The following is a 19,268-nucleotide window of genomic DNA, read 5'->3' as shown; positions in this document are numbered from 1 at the left end:
GGGGTACTGGGGATCGAAACGACTTTGCACTTGCCGGGCAGGTGCTTATGCCACTGAGGTAAATCCCTGGCATCCAATAGCAGTTTTTGAGGGCTCTAATTTCTCTGCATCCTCACCAACACTTGTTATTATCTATCTTTTTTATTTTTGCAATTCTAGTAGATGTGAGGTAGTTTTGTTTTGCTTATCTCTTAAAACTCATAATGCCAAGCCCTTTTTGTATGCTTGTTGGCCTATTCAAGTCCTTTACCCATTTTTTTTTTTTGTATTTTAAAGAGAATGAAATCAAACAAAACACAATAAAGCTAAATAATCAGAACAGAACAGAGAAAGCAATATAGGACTTCAAAACAAGATAACAGGAAATCAACAGTGGCTACCATAATGTCTCTTGTTTTCTGCAAAATAGCTATCCATACCATCACACATCATAAAATCAAAACAAAACAGAATAAAACCAATCAAAGAAAAGAATGAAAGCATATTTTAAAGAGAATAAAACCAAACAAAATAAAACAATAAAGCCAATCAAAACAAAACAGTGAAAGTGATAGGATTTTAAAACAGGATAATAGGATTTCAAAATAGGCAACCAACAATGGCTACCGAAATGCCTCCTTCAAAACTGCTGCCCATACCATCAGACATAATAAAATCAAACAAAACAGAACAGAATCAAATCAATAAAACAGAACATTGAATAACAAAACAATAAAACAACAGCAAAAACAATATTTGATTTCAAAAACAAGACAGAAGGAAATCCCCCTTATTTGCTATATTGCATATTGTTATTCTCTTAGTAGATGCTCAGACTACTGGCCCTAGATCTGCACAGTCAGTCAAACAACGCAAGAATTAAGGTGATTTTGTACCTCGGTTGCTGTTAACTTAGCCTGTGATTCTCCCTATCAGCTGGTTGCTTGCGGGTTGGGGGTGCAATGTTCTTGTCGCCCAGCCCATGCACCAGCTGCCTCTGCACCAGCTGCCTGGCAGGAGGGGAGAACCGGTTTCTTGTTACTGCTCCCAGTAACTGGTCACTCGTTACAGGCCCAGCACGGCTTCTGCCAACTCACGGGATGGGCACATTGCCTTGTTTACTAAAATGCTTTTGCCAGGACTCACAGGAAGGGTGAATTGTCTTCTTGTTTCTCCTCCAAGGCCCCCCTTTGCTCAATTTTAATAGAATTGTCTTTTTGTTGTTGAATTACAAGAATTCTTTATAGATTGTGAGTACAGTTGTTTCAAATCAATGATTTGTAGATATTTTCTCCCATTTTGTGAGTTACCTTTTCATTTTCTTGATCATGTCTTTTAAAACACAAAATTTTAAAATGTTTGTTTTTACAGACAGTTTTTTTTCTTTTCTCATTGTGCTTTTGGTTGAAGGAAGAAACTCTGCCTAGCCCAAGGCCACAAGGACTTATTCCTATATATATTCTTCTTTGAATTTTTAGTTCTCTTTGTGTAGGTCTGCATTTCATTTGTAGGAGAGCTTTGTTTATGGTGTGAGAAAGGGGTCCCCTTTTATTCTTTTGCCCCTGGACATCCAGGCACCCCTACCCCATTTGTGGAAGGCTCTTTCCCCTGCCCCTGAATTGCCATTTGGTAATAGTATTTTTTTTGAGACAGGCCTTTGCTGTACAGATCAGGTTGGCCTTGAACTCACTAAGTAGCCCAGAATTCAAGTAGGCCTCGAACTCAAGGCAATCCTCCTGCCTCAGCCTCCCAAGTGTTGGGATTACAGGCATGTGCTACCACACTTGTCTTGAGTTGCCTTTTAGAAAATCAACTGATTGTAAATGTAAGGGTTCCCTTCCTATTTAGTGATTGATTGTATCCTTATTCTTTTGAAATTGGGGCAGAAAACCGCTCAGACAAATGTGAAAGAAAGTCTTTGAAGAACTCCCAAGATGACATTCTTAAAGAAAGATGCTAAAGAGGACAGCTACCTTCTCTGAGAGGCTGACACCACCCTGCTCTGTCCCACATGCCACAAACAAGGAGAAACTGGGCTTAAATCAGTGACATGAGGCCTCCATCTCCTCCCTGGCTGAGAAATGTCCCCTGATAAGTCCTGGAGATAGTTTGGTCTTATTTTGGGAGGTTTGGGGTCCAACCTGCTTAGGCCTACAAGGTAGTCAGAATGGCTATCATCGCCTTCTCTAAGCCTTCAGCTTCTCATCTGGAGGAGGGAATTATTTGGGGAACACATGCGACAATGTGTGCGAAGTGTTGCCAGCATTGCTGGAGGGTGACAACAGTGACAATACCACAAGGCAGAGTCTCAGGGTCTTCTAAGGTTGCCCCAGCCCTGCACTGGTGCTGGCTCTCCTCCTCCAGGATTCCTGCAGGTGGCTGGCTATTCAGTCTGAACCCCTGTGGCAATGGGGCATTCAGTGTGTCCTGAGGCGGCTATTCCATATTTGGTAAGAAAATTTTCTCTCTGCTTGAGCTGAAATACCATAATATAGTATCAGCTATGCAGGCCTTGTGTCCATTTCCTACAGGATTTATCTGATTCTTCAAATAATCCTGGGAAGCCAACACACTGTCAGATTGCCCCACCTACAAGGTAGAGGAAAAGACTCAGAAAGGTTAAGTGGCTTGCTCAGGAGCCCACAGCCCCTCAAATGCAGGCAGACCTGACTGACTCCAAGGCCTGTGAGCTGTTTTTTAGCTTTCCTGTCAATCCCAAGCAAGGGTCTCAGTGCCATCGCCGGGGGCAGTAGTGGAGCAGGGCTCCCTCTTCTTGTCCACGCTGGCCTTGACTGCCGACCTCTATCAGATGTTCACCTCACCAACGTCGCGGTGCAGAAGACATCTCCTGACTACCACCCAAACAAGGTGAGGGGCCGGGCTTCTGTGCTCCACAAGTACAGCCTTGCGGAGGCAGGGCTAGAAGCTTAGACAGGACACAGTTCATGGTGAGGACAGGGCCACCTTTCCCATTCGTGTGGCCCAAGCCAAGGGTGCAAGATGGTCCACAGATCATGTGTCTGAATCTTTGAAAGTTACGGGTCAAACTAATGCACCCCAAACAAAAAGCCTTCCGTCCTTCTACCTGGACAGTACCTCCTATTGCTCAGTCCATCAACTGGTGTATCACACAGATATGCTATCTTAGCTATTCATCTATCATCTATGTCACCTATCAATCTAATCTGCGATCTGTCTAATCTGCACAAAAACCTTCAAGACCAAATTCAAATACAAATGCTTAGACTTTTCAGGGGTGCAGGCCAGATCAGGGGCACAGAACAGTGACCCCAGCTCATACCTGCTGCCTTCCTTCCTTCTGGCCACTCTTGGCTTCAGAAGGCACATGGTCACTGTAGTCCTTCCTCAGGGAGGGTGGCCGAGGGAAGAGGCTTGCACAAGCCACATGGGCAGGGACACCTAGGGTCCTAGTGGCCAGTCCTGTTAGTTACACACAAGGAGGCTACACCCAGATGGTCCCAATCATGGAACTCAGGCCTAAGGGCTATGCTAGTTGGTTTGCTCTAGGGTCATAGCAGGTGGGGTTCTGTTACCCGAGTCCCTCACCATCTGGCTGCTGGCCCAGGGCTGCAAGTGGATGCTCCAGCGCTTCCGGCAGTACCTAGCATCGAAGCACAGCCCCCAGGTGGTAGAGACACTGTTCAGCGACATGGACAACATCTTCATCAAGAGCCTCCAGAGCGTGCAGAAGGTGATCATCAGCGACAAGCACTGCTTCGAGCTGTACGGCTATGACATCCTCATCGACCAGGACCTCAAGCCGTGAGTGAGAGGGCAGCCCAGCAGGAGGGGGTGCACGTAAGGTTTACACACTGCGCTTCTAGACCACCCCACCTGAGTCCCAGTTCTGCCACTGTGAGATCTCGGACACACTTGTTTTTCCTGTGTGTCAGTTTGCCCAGCTGTAGAATGAGGTTGACCAGTGTGCTTGTCTTAGTTCCTTTTTTGTTGCTGAGACAAAATACCCACCCAAAATTAAAGGAGGAAAGATTTATTTGGCTTACAGTTTATGGAAGTTTCAATCATCAGCCGGCTCCAAGGCAGGGTGGCACATGGTGGAGGAGCAACAGTTCACGGTGGGCAGAAGGCCGCAAAAGCAACAAGGGACCTTAACAGCATCTTTCTGCCTCTTTTACCTTATCCAGACTACTTAGGCGGGTAGCACTTGTACCCTACTCCTAGTGCCCTTGAACTCGGCATTGTCCCATGAACAGACTTCACCATCATACACTCTAGATCCAGCCACCTCTGAAAAAGCCCCCACCTATGACTGCCTGAGGCTTTGGGAGGACATCTAGACACAAGCCGTAACAGTGCTTGTACCTCTCAGTGAGGAGGAATGAAAGGTAATCATCTGTGGCCACCGAGCCTGTCTCTAGGAGGTCTTTCCTGCTTGGCTGAGGCAGAAATGCTCCCCTTGCACCCAGTGAGCTGCTTCCCTCTGCAAGTCCTGGGTGCAGAGGAGAAGTGCTGCGTAAGGGAATATGGTCCCAGTGTCCATGCCAGGAATGTGGTGCAAGGCCACAGTGCCCATGGAGGGGGAGGAGCTGGCAGAGACTGCAGTAACAGCTCGCGTGACACAACAGGACAGGGAAGCTCATGTGTTGTTCCAGGAGCATAAGGTCAGTGTCAGGTCAAGGGCAGGCCAGGCCAGGCCCAGGCTATGCAGACCCAAGCTGAGCTGCTCCCCCACAACACTGCTGGATGTAGAGATGTCTCCCCTACCAAGGTCACCTTGTCGGTGCTGAGGGGCTTTTCTAACCAGGCATAGTGGGCCAAGAGCAAGACCTAAGTCAGCCACTGGTTGCAGCACCAATGAGCCTCTCCTCTTTGCAGCATGATGTGGCAGTGACATTAGGGTACACACTGCAGGGAGAAATTCCTGGATGAAGGTGAAGGAGAATGAAAAGGGTGCCCCTGGTCCCCCACTGACTGCTGGGGAGCCTTTCCCTCTGCGCCCCAGCTTCCGGTCTAAAATGGTGGGTTGTACAAAACGAGAGGTTGCACACTGGAGAGCCTTGGCCAGCAGATGTAGCCGATTTTGGGCTTTAGAATGTTGTTTAAATTTATGGACAGACTCTAAAATTTGGGAAATTTTTACATAAAACCCGGGACTTGGGGGGTTTCTGGAAAAATCAGAGGATCCTGAAATTCTGGGTTCACAGTCCACAGGCTGACACTGTCCCAGAAATACCCTTTCAGACTCAGAGGCCCTTCTCAGCTCAGCTCAGCACAGTTCCCCACCCACCAGCATGTCCCAGCCCTGAGAGCACAGGCGAGCGCCCAGCCACAGACACACTAGGAAAGCTAGGGAAAGTAGGATTCGCTCGTGCTCATGTGTATCAGAAGAAGGCAAACACACCAACAGGAGGCCCCCATCATCACCCTCGCCCCTGCCAGCTTCCCCGCTTTGGCAGCCTTTCTCCAGGGAGGACAGATGGAGGGAGCAGCCCTGCTTGGCCTGGGGTTGGGACCCAAGCACCTGCCTACTTCACTGACATCCCAGTGGCTCCTGGAACCAATTGGCACTCAGGCTGTCCCTCCCTCGGTCCCAGGTGGCTCCTGGAGGTCAATGCTTCCCCCTCACTGACAGCCAGCAGCCAGGAGGACTACGAGCTCAAGACCTGCCTGCTGGAGGACACATTGCACGTGGTGGACATGGAAGCCAGGTGAGGGCAGCCTTGGCCACAAGCTCTGTCTACAGCAGTGGGGCCTTCACCAAGAGAGAGGAGCCAGGGGGAGACCTGGCCTGCTTGACCATTACATCTGAGGAAACTGAGGTGCTTACATAAGATTGTCTCTTGGCCTAGATTTGACCTTTCCACGGCACTGTGGCCCTCTATAGTTTTTCAGGCAGGATTTACCCAAAACTTCCAGACTGTGGGTCCTGGGAACCAATCACTTTATCTCTGAGCCTCAGTTTCCTCATTAGTAAATAGAAAGCATGACTACCCTCAAAGTGCCTCGCTCATGGTAAGTACCTGGTTCTAACAATGTGTACATAATTGAAAAAAATAGGTGCTGGCTGCAGGGCTGGGAAAACCCAGATATTTGGTGTTGACTGGTAGGTCTGTTTTCTCTCTCCCTGCTTTTTTACCTGGTACGTATCTGCTCTCACACACTCATGTCCCTCCACACCAAGTGTGTCCGTCGTCCTCTCCCTCACTCCCCTCCTCGCTCTTTTCTTCTAAGTGAGATTTTTTCCAATTATTTCAGCAAAAGCTGGAGGGCTAATTCTCATTGCTGGGGGTTGAGTCACATACCGATTCCCAGACCAGGCATTATGACTCTAGGTCTCATGGCCACCTCCCCCGGGATAGTGTCAATCCCATCCTGGGGGTGATGGAGGGAGAAGGGTTCTTAAGGGAAAAACTCTTGGACTGAACGGTGAAATGGATGTTTATTAAGTGTTCAGGTCTCTGCTGTGGCCAGACCTGTGCCACACATTGAGGACACAGTAAAGGTCACAACAGACCTAGTGCTACCTTCTCAGTGTCTTTTGGGGACACAGAGAGAAATCACAAATCAGGGGCACGTTACACGGCAAGTGTGGAGGCCTCAGAAACCGGCATGGTCACCAGGATACGGCCTGTGAATGGTGGGGCGGTGGCAGACACGTGCCAGTACAGTTCTGGGGCGCTCTGGCCCCACCAGCTGCACCTTCCTTAACCCTGTGTCTCTTGTTGGTCCAGGCTCACAGGAAAGGAAAAACGAGTCGGAGGCTTCGACCTCATGTGGAATGATGGTCCCGTGAGCAGAGAGGAAGGGGCTCCTGACCTGCCGGGGATGGGAAACTTTGTGACCAACACACACCTGGGTATGCAGGCCAGGTGGGAGGAGGCGCCAGGTGGTGCAGGAGGCATCTGGCATTACACTGTGATTGAATTCAATCTGCAACTTAGCAGCTGTGTGATCTTGGGCAAGGACTGAATCTCTGTGCTTCATCTGTCAAATGGAGACGGAAGTTTCCATGTATGCCTGGCACACACAGACCCTATTATTAACTTGTCAGGAGGTGGTTTCAAAAGACTTTGGTGGAAAAACAATCCAAAACATCCACTCCATATTATTAACAGACAGGAAGGTCCTCAAGGCTTGACTTCTAAGTTGGTTTCTAAAAAGTGAAAAATTTCCCTGATTGTAAAAATTACTCATTGTAGAATATTTGAAAACTAAAGAAGGAAATTTTTAAAAACATCCAGACGTGACCATCTTTAACAATCTGGCGTGTTTCCTTCCAGTTTTTTAAGAAATGCATATATTCATCGTTTTTCTTTTCTAAAATTGGCACTGGGCTGGAGTTTTGAGTCCCATTTTTCCATCCAAGTATATTAAGAACCTCCCATTTGGAAGCACGGTTTAGCCAGGTCTGAACCAAACGTTTTATACACATTAACTCATTTCACCTTTAGGCAGCTTTTGTGCTCGCTGGACAGATGAGGAGATGGTCTCTGGAGGTAACCTAGATTGCTGAGGTCTCGGTCATAAGGGATGAGGACTCAGACTCCAGTTTCCCCCAAACCCTGAATGTTGCCAGCTAAACTCTCCTGCTTCTTAGCAGAATTAAGAACTGTCGGGTCCTGACCTAGGTCTTCAATCCTCCAAACGAGTGTACAGCAGAGGTTAAATAAAAAGGGACAAATTGTATGATTTTTTTTAGAACTCCGGGAGGGTCAAAACCCGTCAGTTGAGTTTGAGACCCTGAGGGCTAAGACAGAGTTCTCTGGATCAGCCCACTTTTATTAGGACCAAGGACACAAGGCAGGGAAACTGAGGAAAGCACAGGAAATGAGCACGGCCTTGGAAGACTTCTCCAAGTAGTAAATTAAGCCAATTTAGGAGACCCATCTTATCTCCAAGATAACATTTACAGTAGGATGGAGACTGCCGGAGTGGGATGCCTGCATCTGCAGGCTCTATTGACTTAATTAGTGTTGGAACCCAGGTGTCTTCAGCCGTGGCCTTACCTTGCCCTTTGTGGTATCTGGTATCTCTGGCCTCACAGGCCAACAGGCCTCAGCCAGGACCAGTGATTCAATTGAGGTTCACTTACAAGGGGCCTAGGCCTAGGCCAGACTCACAGATAAACAGAGAAAGCCAATTAGTAAAATTTAAATCCTGCTCAGAGCAGCTTCCTGGTGGTCTCCAACAAAGAACAAAGTTACCATATGCAGCAAAACATTCTAGTTTGCATATATGCTAACATTTACCAAACCGCTTTCTTATAATTGGCCAGTTGACACAATTCTATATTTTACTTTCATAAATAATACCACGATGAGCACCCCTTCCCATAAAACTCTAACTGAAATTCTGGCTATTTTGCTAGGACAGATTCCTAGAAGCATAATTACTAGATTAAAGGGTTGGAATGACTACAACCAAACCACTTTCCAGAAACACTACTCTAATTTGCCAGTTTTTAATTTAAAAAAAAAGGAAAATCTGTGCCAAACTGATAGGTGAAAAATGCTGACTTCTTATTGTCCATGTGCATTCCTGCTGAGGTTTCAGATTTTTAACCATTTCTCCTTTTGTAAACTATCCAATCTATTTTTCTAGGGATTGCTTAGTTTTCTAAATTTATCAAAGTCTTAAATATTAATATGCTAAAGATATCATCCCTCTGTTAAACATACTGTGACTATTTTCCTGGGTTTGTCATTTGCTTTTTTAGTTGTACTTTGTGGTGACTTTTTTCTTTGATGATAAAAAAGAAATTTTATGTTTGTCAGGGATTGGGGTGATTTAGGCCTGGATTTGGCTTCATGTACCTGAAACACCATCTAATAGTTAAGTAGAGAGGGGCTGATTATTTCACAGGAAGTCTTAGGCAGGCCACATAGGCTGACAAGTTTCACAATGCCCCAGGAACCCAGGTCCTCCCTATTCTGCCAAACTCAGTAGGTTGGCTCGATGATCATGGTTGCAAGATATCTGCTCCAGTTCCAGACACTGTGTCCTTATCCCAGGGAGGAAGAAACAGAAATGCCCAAGCCAATGCCTTCTCTTCAAGGCTCTGATTTTTCATTCAAAGAGGGAAGGATACCACCCACCACCCCACCACCATCTCACTGGCAAAAAAGCTTGGAGTGTCAGGTAGTGTGCCTGGAGCAAGACAAAGGAAAAGGTTTTGTGATGTGCTTTCCACAGCAGATCTCCAGGTCTGCGACATCTGGTTTTGGTGGATAACATGATGCTTCTCCAGGTTTAATGCTCACAGTCATGTGGAGAACTCATGAAGCCTGCGATGTGCCTGTTTGACAAGCTCCAGGCAATGCTCTGTTAACTACTGCCGGCACCCTCCTCAGACTCAGCAGCTTAAAACAGCTGTTTTGTTTGCTAAAGAGTCTTCCTGTCTCTTCTGGTCACTCACAGGCACAGACTGCTGGCAGCGTCACTGATACTCAGCCTTGGGGAGCCTCACTCTCCTCTCCTCACTAGGGAACTGATGCAGGATATCAGCCAGGCCTCTTCCCCGTGGGCACTGGCTGCGAAGTCTAGCCTTGGCTTCCTGGCGCGGTGAGCCCAGGGTTCCAAAAGACATGGCAAAGCCTCTTGAGACTGAGGCTCCGAATCCCAGCATCATTCTGCTATATTTCACTGCTCAAAGCAATTAGCTTGGTCAGCCCAGAGTCACAGGGAAAGGAAACAGAACTCACCTCTTGGAGACAATGGCCAATCCACCCTGCACAGCTGTGCGCAGAGGAAGGGAGCACTGTTGCAGCCGAGCCTGTGGACAATCCCCTCCCAATATGGAGGCTGCTGGTTCTTGGGTTCACATTTAAATGGCCCAGATAGAGAACACTCAGTTGCATACTGGAATCACTTAGGAGCTTTTAAAAAAGAACTGACATGTACTAGAGACCTACATGTAGTTTGGTCTTGGTATGTTTGGTTTTTCTGCAGTACTGGGGATTGAACTCGGGGTCCTTGTGCTGAGCTACATCGCCAGCCCTTATTTTACACAGTTTGAGGGGAGTTTCACCAGCTCACTCCCTTACCCAGGCTGGGGCTGCACGTGAGATCCTCAGCCTCCCAGAGCGCTGAGATGACAGGCATGCAGTATCATGCCAGGCGTGGGCATCAGTATTTTTTAAAGTGCCCAGTGACTCAAATACACAGCCCAGGTAGATAGATACTACTTCAGAAGTTTCTGGAAGTATTCTCAAGTTCCTAGTCAGATGTTTCAGTGGATGGTGGTAAATACTGGAGGGAACTGCTTTGGGTTTGGGGGTGGTATTGATGATTGAGGACTGACCTGGGATGTGTTCAGGGTCCTCTGGGTGAAAAACTCAGATAACTTAGAGATGTGTCTAGAACTCCAAGAGGGGGTTTGCTTTAGTCCTGAAGAATTGGCATTATGAATGAGCAAATATAGTATAAGCTAGGGTGCCATGGAACTCACTTTGAAGAACCCTGAGGACACACACAGTGGGCCTTCAGCTCAGTCAGTGCCTGAGGCAGGCTCAGGGCTTTAGGGTGCTAAGCGAGATGGCAGGTACCTTCAGGTCAGTGTTTGTGGCTGCATGTACAGATGCCATCAACATGCTCACCACAAGATTAAATGCTGTGGAGTGGCCTTGAGGCCCAGCTCTGACAGCAAGAAGATGGCTGCCCTGTGACCATGCTGGGAGAGATGGTACCTCAGCAGGTCACTGGGCATGGCTGCCTGGGACATACATGTATGCCAGGGGCATGGGAAAGCTTCTCTCTCAGTCAGCTGAGTCTGGAACAGGAGCTGGGAAAGGGAAGAAACCTAACGGTGTCAGGTACTGTGCTAGCTTTAATAATTTCACTGAGCAAAATCAGAAGGAAAAGATGCGGGGTGGAGTACAATATGGGGACTGGGAGTGTGGCTCTGCTACCAGATAGCCTGGGTCCAAGACCGAGTTCTGCGTCAAGCCTGCTGTCTCCCCGGCACATTGTTCCCATGAGGGTGAGGATTCCCAAGTCCAGCACCTGACGCAGACCAGCTCAGGTGAGCCCCAGCTGATGCCAGCTTTCCTGATGAATCCTCTGTCCGCTGCACAAAGTGCTTGCTTATCCTGACTGAGAAAACCAATGCTTAGGGAGAAAATGACCCGCTGAGCACCAGGGCACTTCAGAAGTGGAGCCAGGATACAATCTTCCTTCCTTCATCGTCCTGGCCAACACCTTATTTCTCTTCCAGGTTGTGTCAATGATCGGAAAAGCCAGCTGCAGCAGCTGTTTCGCTCCCTTCAAGCCCAGAAGAAAGCTTCTAGTTAACCCAGCGCAGAGGAAAGAGGCTTTGGGAAGTCCACCCTGGCCTCTCCCTACCGGATTCCTGCCAGCCGCTTCACTGAATTCCTCTCCCTCCTTTCAGCCTGGCAGCAGCTTTGCTGGCTAAGCACAGGCTGCTTGCTGCTTGGACTGAGCCCCTACATCCACCCACCCTGCCCCTGGGCATCACTGCACCAGGAGACAGCCAATCCCTGGGCCTGCATCAGCTTGGTGACTGAGCCCAAAGAAGGCAATTCTGCTACCCTGGAAAGAGCACATCTAATAAACAAGCTCAGGCCTTGCTTGGAGTCAGTGGGCATCAGGCCTGGCTCAATGCTGTTGGCATTAGCCCAGTCCTCCTGGCTTTGGCATCTTGATGTCTCGGGTCAGCTGAAAGGGTCCCTACAACTAGGGAACTTGTCTGTGAGCTCAAAGCAAGCAGTTATTAAGATTGTTTACTGGAAGTTTGGAGAAGTGCTAAGCCCTGAACAAATCTCCTCTGCAAAGCCCTAATCTTACATCAGAGAACCCATGGCCTCCGCTGGGCCCTGTCTGAAAACCAGTGAGCCAGAATGCCCCTTTCTCAGGTGGACAAGGAAGGACTGGGAAGGTAGAGCTGTTCAGATAGAGTCTCACAAAAACGCATTTTTCACTGTCAGCTAGATGTCTCCCACTACTGCCAGGCAGTTCCCACTACCACGCCCTGCTCTGGCAGTTCTGGCTTCAAATGGCAGAACCTGACTGTCTAGGTTAAAGCCATGGAGCTTTTGGATACAATACTGGCAAATCCAAGAAGTGAACGAGCAGGCCTCAGAAAGCCAGGAGTGGAGCTACTCTGGACCCTACACCTCCAGAGCACAGGGCTTTCCCTCCATCCCTGTGTGGAACCTGCCCAGCTCCACTGCCAGGAGAAAGCACTGAACCAGGTGTGGCGGTGCACACCAGTGATCCCAGCACTCTGGGAGACCGAGGCAGGAGGACTGCACGTTCCAGCCCAGGTTTGGGCAACTTAGTGGGACCCTGTCTCTAAATAAATAAATAAAAAGGACCAAGGACTTAGCCGGTGTAAAGGGTTCAGTTTTCTATACTAGGAAAAAAAAAGTCAAGACATATTTCAAAAGAGAAACCGTAACTCAGACAACCATACTAGATAGCATCCACCAGGGATTCTGCAAATCCCTACTTTTTAAATTTGTATTTTAAAATATGCAAGACTGTTCAAAGTTCAAAATCTTCCTCTTCACCTTCATGCCCCAACTCTGCTCTTTCTGTCCGGGGGACCCATGCAGTGTCACAGATAAGCACATCAGACACCTGTTCTGTCCTTGCCTTTCTCACCTGCGTCCTGGAGCTTGTTCACCTCAGTCTTCCAGGAGCTGCTGGCCTCTGATCGAGGCTGGGCAGCAGCCCACTCTGGAGCTCAGATTTCCTCAACGTGGCAGGACACATAGCTGGTACCATCCCTCCCTGGTTCTTAGGGTCTTCACAAGAAGCACACAGGAATTACTACAAAACTCAAGATGAGATACTGCAGGTCCAGGGGTTGGGGGTTTAGCTCAGCGGCATAAGCGCCTGCCTTACAAGTGTGCAGTTGTGAGTTCGACCCCTTTACAAGTGACACCCAAAAGTGCTATTCCCTCAGAAAAAGACGAAAGGCTATTTCCTCATTTAAGTAACATTTACTGAGCCCTCAAAAAGCATAAAGACAGCTCTGTCACTACAGTACAAACACCAGGATCTCAGACCAGGAAGCAGGAGAGGACGCCACAGAGCAGCAGGTGCATAACCCTCTCGACCTCCTCCCAGGGCCACCTCAGCAAGGGGCTCCCGACCCCAGAGCAGTCATGGCCTGGTAGGCAGCAGGAGCAAGGCCAGAGCTGGAGGCAGGGGGTCAATGTGTCTTCCCCCAGACGGCTGTGTGAACACAGAGCACCCAGTCGGAGCTCCCTGCAGAGGCCACCTGCCTGTGCCCTGCTCTAGTCCACTCCACCACTCGCTGCCCTGAACCGCCGCTCTGTCATGAAGAATGCTAGCTGGAGGTCCTGCTCTACCCATCTCCATCCTGTGCCCTTGCCCGGGGCCCATCTGGACAGCAGGCCAATGTTGAGAAGAGCCTGCTGCAGTCATCCTCACATCCACACCTACTGCTGGCTGCCAGGCCCTGTCAATGAGTCTTGTGTCCACCGAGCCCCAGTGGTCAGGCACAACACACAGGGACAGGCTAAAGAGTCCCTGCTACCACAGAGCAGCCAAGAACTGTAACAGAAGCTTTGTGCAGGAGCCACATCAGATTCCTGATGCCTATGCCCTTGTAGGGCCAATCCTGTCCTTGCAGGTTTCAAGGCCAGAGGTACTGTGTCCTCCATGATCACAGGGGAGATGGTGGTCGTAGGTCCCCCTCTTGGTATTTGAGTCTCATCCTTTCAAGATGACCTTGAGAGCTTTAAGCTCATCCTGACTGAGTGGCTTCAAGTTAAAGCCCTTCAGCTCCGGCTTGCCTGCAGGGAGAAGACAACACATGAACAGGCCTGGCCTCCCACTGCCCCGCCTACTGCTGGCTCTGGAATCAGGCCCTGGCAAAGAGGCTAGCACCATGTTAACACGGCCGAGCCTGCCCCAAGGTCTGATGGGAGCAGGTCTCAGACCTGGCACACACTGATACTTGTAACTCTCTCTCGGATCATGGATAACTGCAAAGTCAGGGCTGCTCTTCAGAGACAGCTAGATTTTTGTCAGACCTGTGATCTATCTGGAGAGCTTGGGTTTACCCAGAATTTCACCTCTACTGTTGGCCCCTGAGTGATGCCTGCTAAGAGTCCTGTTAAAGCTAGCCTAGCATGCAAATCTGAGATCACTCCAAGCCTAGTACCTAAAAAAGCAGCTGCACCACGGGTAAAACCCTCATGCCTCCCTGTCCATCCCACCCCTGGGCAGCTACATACAGATAACCATTGCCCGATGCCTAACCAATGCCACACACCACACACATGGCCCTGGCCGCAGCCCACCTCCCGGGGGCTTCCCACTCTTGTCCTTCTGAGTAGGTATTATCAGTTCTTTGCCCTCCTGACTCCCAGTTCCCCCAGGTCAATACCTTGAGCCTCAAAGAGGCGGTTGACTTTCACTTTAAGTTGTTTCCGAAGTTTGTCTATTTCTTTATCCAGGTGGTCCTGATCTGAAGATGAGGCAGGCAAATAGAGAACAAGACTGTACTTCAGAGACAGGGACCCAGGCAGAGGGGACACCAGCCTCCCCGATCCCCTTAGGAGCCAGGGACTAAAGGCCAGAGGGACATAACCTGCCCAGCCCACTCAGCTGGCCTAGCCCATCTTCACTCCCGGCTCACATACAGTCTGCTGGGGTGGCCAGTGCATAGGGCGGCAGCATCAGAGCTCTCGGCCACTTCCCACAGTGAAATTCCACAAAAGTCAACTGTGAGAGCAGAGTAAGGACCAAGTGACCTGGGGATGGCCGAGGAATCTTACAAACACAAGTCCACCAAGGCATGGAGTTTTTAGAAATTCACCACTGTGGAAAGGTGACTTCAGATAATCAGTGAGTGAGCCTAAATGTTCCAGTTCAACCTAATTAACCCAGTAAACAGAAAAGGTCACCCAAACAGGATGCACCTCAGAGGAAGGGCATGATGACACAGCATGGTGACCCGCTGACTGCTGTGAGTGACATTCCATCTGCCCTCAGAGACCGCCTGGCTAGTCTGCCTTCCCGTGGGCTTTCATCCTTTCTGATTAAAGCCCTGACTGGCCAAGCTTTGGGCCCTGGGTGACGGCTCCACTTTTCTTTGGAAATAAGCAGTGCCTTGTGAGCTTGCCTAGTCTGTGTCAATCCCTGAGAACCCACGAAATCATTTAGCCTGGTGCTCAGAACCCTGAAGATGTCCCAGAAACCCTCTAGGTACAAGGACTAGGTCACATTTATGGGCCAGCAGAGCCCAGCACCAGATCCTGAACCCTTATGATGCTTCCCCGAAGAGCTTCATAATCTCATGCTTTAGAGATTTAGGTAACTTTGGGTCCCCAGGCTGTGGTATACTATAGGTATAACCTATAGTACATGTACCCAGCTAGCTGTTTGTTATTACCGGAGGCTCTAAAAGGTTCACCTTCACTCCCCTACAGGTCTGCTCTCCCCAAATCTCCATTTTCAACCCAGTCTCTACTGCAGGGTTGAAATAAAAGCTCACTTGTCCAGGCTCCCTTGCAGTGATCGGTAGCTGTGGCCAATGAGATGCTGACAGAAAGTTCTGTCATTGGGGAGAATGACCTTAATCCCCAAAGAAGGCAAGTCCATGATGGGAGGAAGCTTTTTGCCTTCTCTTCATCCTGGCTCATGGACCAAAAGCCTGTAATGCTGCAATGGAGGCACAACGACCATGACAGCAGGCCAAGGCGCCACAGCTGGACAGCTATGCTAGTCCTCTGGGCGAATTTTTTCATGAGAAAAATAGAACCATATTTCCTTAAGCCTCAATTTGTTGGATTTTCTGTTATTTGTAACCAACTCATTCTGCAGTGATAGCCAAGGACTCTGATGGACACATGCACTCTTAGCTCAGCTTTACAACTGTATTATGTAGATGCGTTCCCTTTTACAGATGAGGAAGGGACCGACTGGCAGAGCAGGGATGAAAACTCCTGTCAGCATGAATCCTGTAACACCGGGTTTCCGTCTTCCAGCAAACTGGCCAAAGTGTGAACCTCAGTTCTGGGTTAAGCCCAGGGAGTGGGAAAAGTGGACAGACCCCTGAGCAGCCCAGGCAGCATTACCTTTCTCAATCATTTCCTTCGTCTGAGAGTGAGGCATCTTGATAAACATACTCCCGAAGCAAACCATCACATCTTCTGAAATGGTAAATGAAAATTTCTTCAACGAGTACTTTTTTTTTTTTTTTTTTTTTGGAGACAGGCTATCACTGTAGATCAGGCCGGCTTTGAGTTCACTATGTAGCCGAGTTTGGCCCAGAACTCACGGTGATCTTCCTGCCTCACCTCCCAAATACTGGGATTACAGGTGTGCACCATCATGCCTACTCTCCAACAAGTATTTTTTGAGCACTGACTTACTACTGGGCATTGTAGATGCTGAGAACACAAGAGAATAAAACAGAGTTCCTGCTCTTATGGAGGTCATGTTACAGTGGAAGATAGAGAGTAAGCAAAGATTTGTCAGACTCTGATAGTGAAAAATAAAGCAAGGTAAGAGGGACGGAGAATGCTAGAGTAGGAGAGGGACTTGTTACTTACACCTAGTGGTTCGGGCTTCACTGACGGTGAGACATCAGGCAAAGACCTGAAGAAAGTGTGGGTGTACCTGGGGAAGAGGGGGAACCAGGCAGAGGAAGTGGGAACAGCAAGGATCTATCATACACTTGGGTTTCAGGAACAACAAAGTTTGATTCGATGAGTGAGGGGACAGAGGATAGGTAAGAGTCCAGGGGGTGCTGGGTTACACGGAATCTCGCAGGACGGCCCTGGATGTTACATGGAGAGGTTTTGCACATCCCTTTGCACTTTAAATAAAACAAGTCTTCCTGTGGCCTTCGAGGCTCATGATTATGATCTGGTTACTGCCCACCTCTCCAGGCTGAATTCAGGCCCCTCCTTGCCCTCTACTTATGCCACAGCCATTTGGTTCATCTCAAGACGCATTCCCTCATTCCAGTCCAGTTCCATCATTTGCTACATCTCAATTTTCAGTGATCTCAATTTTCAGTGATTTTTATGTTGTTTTCCTTGTCTGCAGAGCAACAAGTAAGAACTGTCATTTTTACACCCCCTCCCCACACTCTCAAAGGTTTTCCATCACTAATGAGCCAGGAGCTAACAGCAGTCACTGACTTGACGTAAGCAGCTAAATTCCGGAGCTACACTCTTTGTGTCAGATCTGCAACATTTGCTCTCTCTTCTCATAATATTTGTTTCTCACAAGGTTGAGTAACACATCTGTGGTCCCCTGCCCCGTCTCTACCAGGGACAAGAAAGGCCTTCAAAGGAAGACTGAACAGTTTTCTAGGGCTGCAGTAAGGAAGTCCCAACTTACCAGAGAGGCTGAGGTCCTTCTGCAGGGCCCTCAGGCCCTCTCGGTTCTGATTCCTTTTGGTGTCAAGGTCCACAATCTGAAAACAGGAGCAGAGGGAAACTCAGCTACTCGGTGCCCCAACCCATCACAGACAAGAGGCTGAGCACACACCACTCCTGGGTTACTTCCTAAAATGGACTGATGATGTGTGAATGTGTTTCTCCTCCCACTAAGCTTCCAGGTGTTTGTCTGTTTTTTGTTTGTTGTCTCTTTGAGACAGCTCTTGCTAAGCAGTTCAGGCTGGTCTTGACCTCACTTTGTAGCCCAGGCTGGTCTCAAATTTGCAATGATTCTCCTGCTTCAGCCTCCAAGTGCTGGGATTACAGATGTGTGCCACCATACCCCGCTCCAGGTTCTTAAAGACAACACTTTATAGAGAGATCTGGTTCTAAGAAGGTGCTGAGAAAATGTTTGCTAAGTAGGTAACTCTGCATTATCCATTCAAACTTGAGAATCACCAGGGAGTGAAACCTTTTCCTCTAAGACACTGTGATTTCCCAGACCTAAGAAGCTCTATTTTCAGACAAGCTTTTCCAGCTAATTCTGACCCAATTTAAGAAACCCAAAAACAGGTGAGCATAGTGGGGCACACCTATAATCCCAATATTTGGGAGGCTGATGCAGGAGGATTGCCACAAATTTGAGGCCTGCATGGACTGCACAGTGAGTTCAAGGCCAGCGTGGACTACACAACAAGACTCTATCTCAAAAACAACAAACCCACCAGTAATACTAGATTGGAGCAGCAGCAGTAGAGACACTGCTACAACAGCTACTCTGGAAGTCAAGAGGCGGCGCCAATTTCTGCTTCTGAGGGTGAGAGCGCTTCTGGGGTTTCCACATCCAGGTTTGAGTCCTGGGACACATACCTCGTGCCTTGATGAGCTAACAGTACCTGACATACACACAGGTACTTGACTGGTAAGAACTGATACGAATTTATCAGTCTCATTCCGACAAGTGTTAATTGGCAGGCTTCCTCTCTCCTTCCCCTTCTCAGTGACTGCCTGACCAACCACCCAAGCCTTCTCACTGGAGATAAGAGGGAGTCATGAACCATGCCTGCCTCCTCTAGCTCCCCCAGCTATTTATTTAACCTTCATCACAGCCTACTGAGTCCATCTTCAAGGTATATTTCTGACCACTGACGGACTCCATCACCACCATCTGGTCTAAATGCATCTCGAGTCTGGATTATGGCAATGACTCTTTGCTGGTCTCCTTGCTTCGACCCTGGCCTCCTGTATTCTGTACTCCACGCGGCAGCCAGAAGGACCTTTTTATAACCTAGATCCAACAATATCACCCCTGCCCCAACTCCCTTCCAAGACACAATCAGAGACACTCCCTCTGTGCATCTGAATGGCCTTACAGGATCGCGGCCCCTAATTAACTTCTTCTCCGTTCCTCTGGCTTCCTCATGCCCTTGGTAACGCCGGAGCACACAGATCAATGATGGAGTCCACAACTACATTATGAAACGGGGGCTTAAGGAAACCGCCTAAGGCGACTATGGGTCAGAATCCGGAAGGGGCAGCAAAGACAAGCGAATGCCCAGCACGGAGCAAGCGTTCACTTAGGACCAGCCGAAGGCACCACGTCGAGACAAGCATTTGACACACGTTATTTGAAACCGCCCCGTAGGTCGTCCGCGGCCGTCAGGGCGCCAGCCTGATCAATTCACTGCGACCCCAGCGCCACAAAGGGCATCCCACCTGCCGCTTGTCCGCCAGCACCTCCTCGGCGAGCTCCTCCACCTCAACAAGGTACTGCAGCACCCGCTCTGCCTCCGGCGACAGCATAGTCCCGCAGCCGGAGTCGCGGATAGCACTTTGCTCAGTTCAAGATGCGCTCAAGATCCGGCCGAGTTCCGAGCTGACTCTCTTTGCGCACGCGCGGCACTTACAGGGTTTCCGGCGCACTTG

General features: G+C 48.9%; 2 protein-coding genes across 16 annotated transcripts in view; one reads left to right on the top strand and one right to left on the bottom strand.

The window, feature by feature from the left end:
* Ttll9 (tubulin tyrosine ligase like 9) overlaps positions 1-12,303 on the top strand; it is a 50,143-nt gene extending 37,840 nt beyond the window's left edge. For 11 of the 15 annotated variants that reach the window (XM_063248550.1, XM_063248549.1, XM_063248544.1 and 8 more), the window contains 4 exons: positions 2,789-2,847; positions 3,566-3,762; positions 5,556-5,669; positions 6,693-7,197. In XM_063248550.1, coding sequence (XP_063104620.1) covers positions 2,789-2,847; positions 3,566-3,762; positions 5,556-5,669; positions 6,693-6,930 — 608 coding nt within the window. In that variant the 3' untranslated portion in view covers positions 6,931-7,197. Of the gene's footprint in view, positions 1-2,788; positions 2,848-3,565; positions 3,763-4,145; positions 5,115-5,555; positions 5,670-6,692; positions 7,198-11,173 lie in introns of those variants that run through there. The other 4 variants (XM_003476334.5, XM_023560234.2, XR_010047428.1 and 1 more) reach the window with 3 other exon arrangements.
* A 600-nt stretch (positions 12,304-12,903) lies between these two features.
* On the bottom strand, positions 12,904-19,268 carry Pdrg1 (p53 and DNA damage regulated 1). Its single transcript, XM_003476624.5, has 5 exons — positions 19,059-19,268; positions 17,305-17,380; positions 16,032-16,106; positions 14,339-14,419; positions 12,904-13,742 (listed from the first exon to the last, which is right to left on the bottom strand). Exons 1-5 carry the CDS (start codon positions 19,143-19,145, stop codon positions 13,660-13,662), a joined length of 402 nt encoding a protein of 133 aa, XP_003476672.1. The 5' UTR covers positions 19,146-19,268; the 3' UTR covers positions 12,904-13,659.

Source organism: Cavia porcellus, unplaced genomic scaffold, assembly GCF_034190915.1.
Source record: "Cavia porcellus strain 051 isolate PalLab524CR breed Dunkin Hartley unplaced genomic scaffold, mCavPor4.1 scaffold_5, whole genome shotgun sequence".
Taxonomy (NCBI): domain Eukaryota; kingdom Metazoa; phylum Chordata; class Mammalia; order Rodentia; family Caviidae; genus Cavia; species Cavia porcellus.
This window is presented reverse-complemented; position numbering and strand designations above follow the sequence as displayed.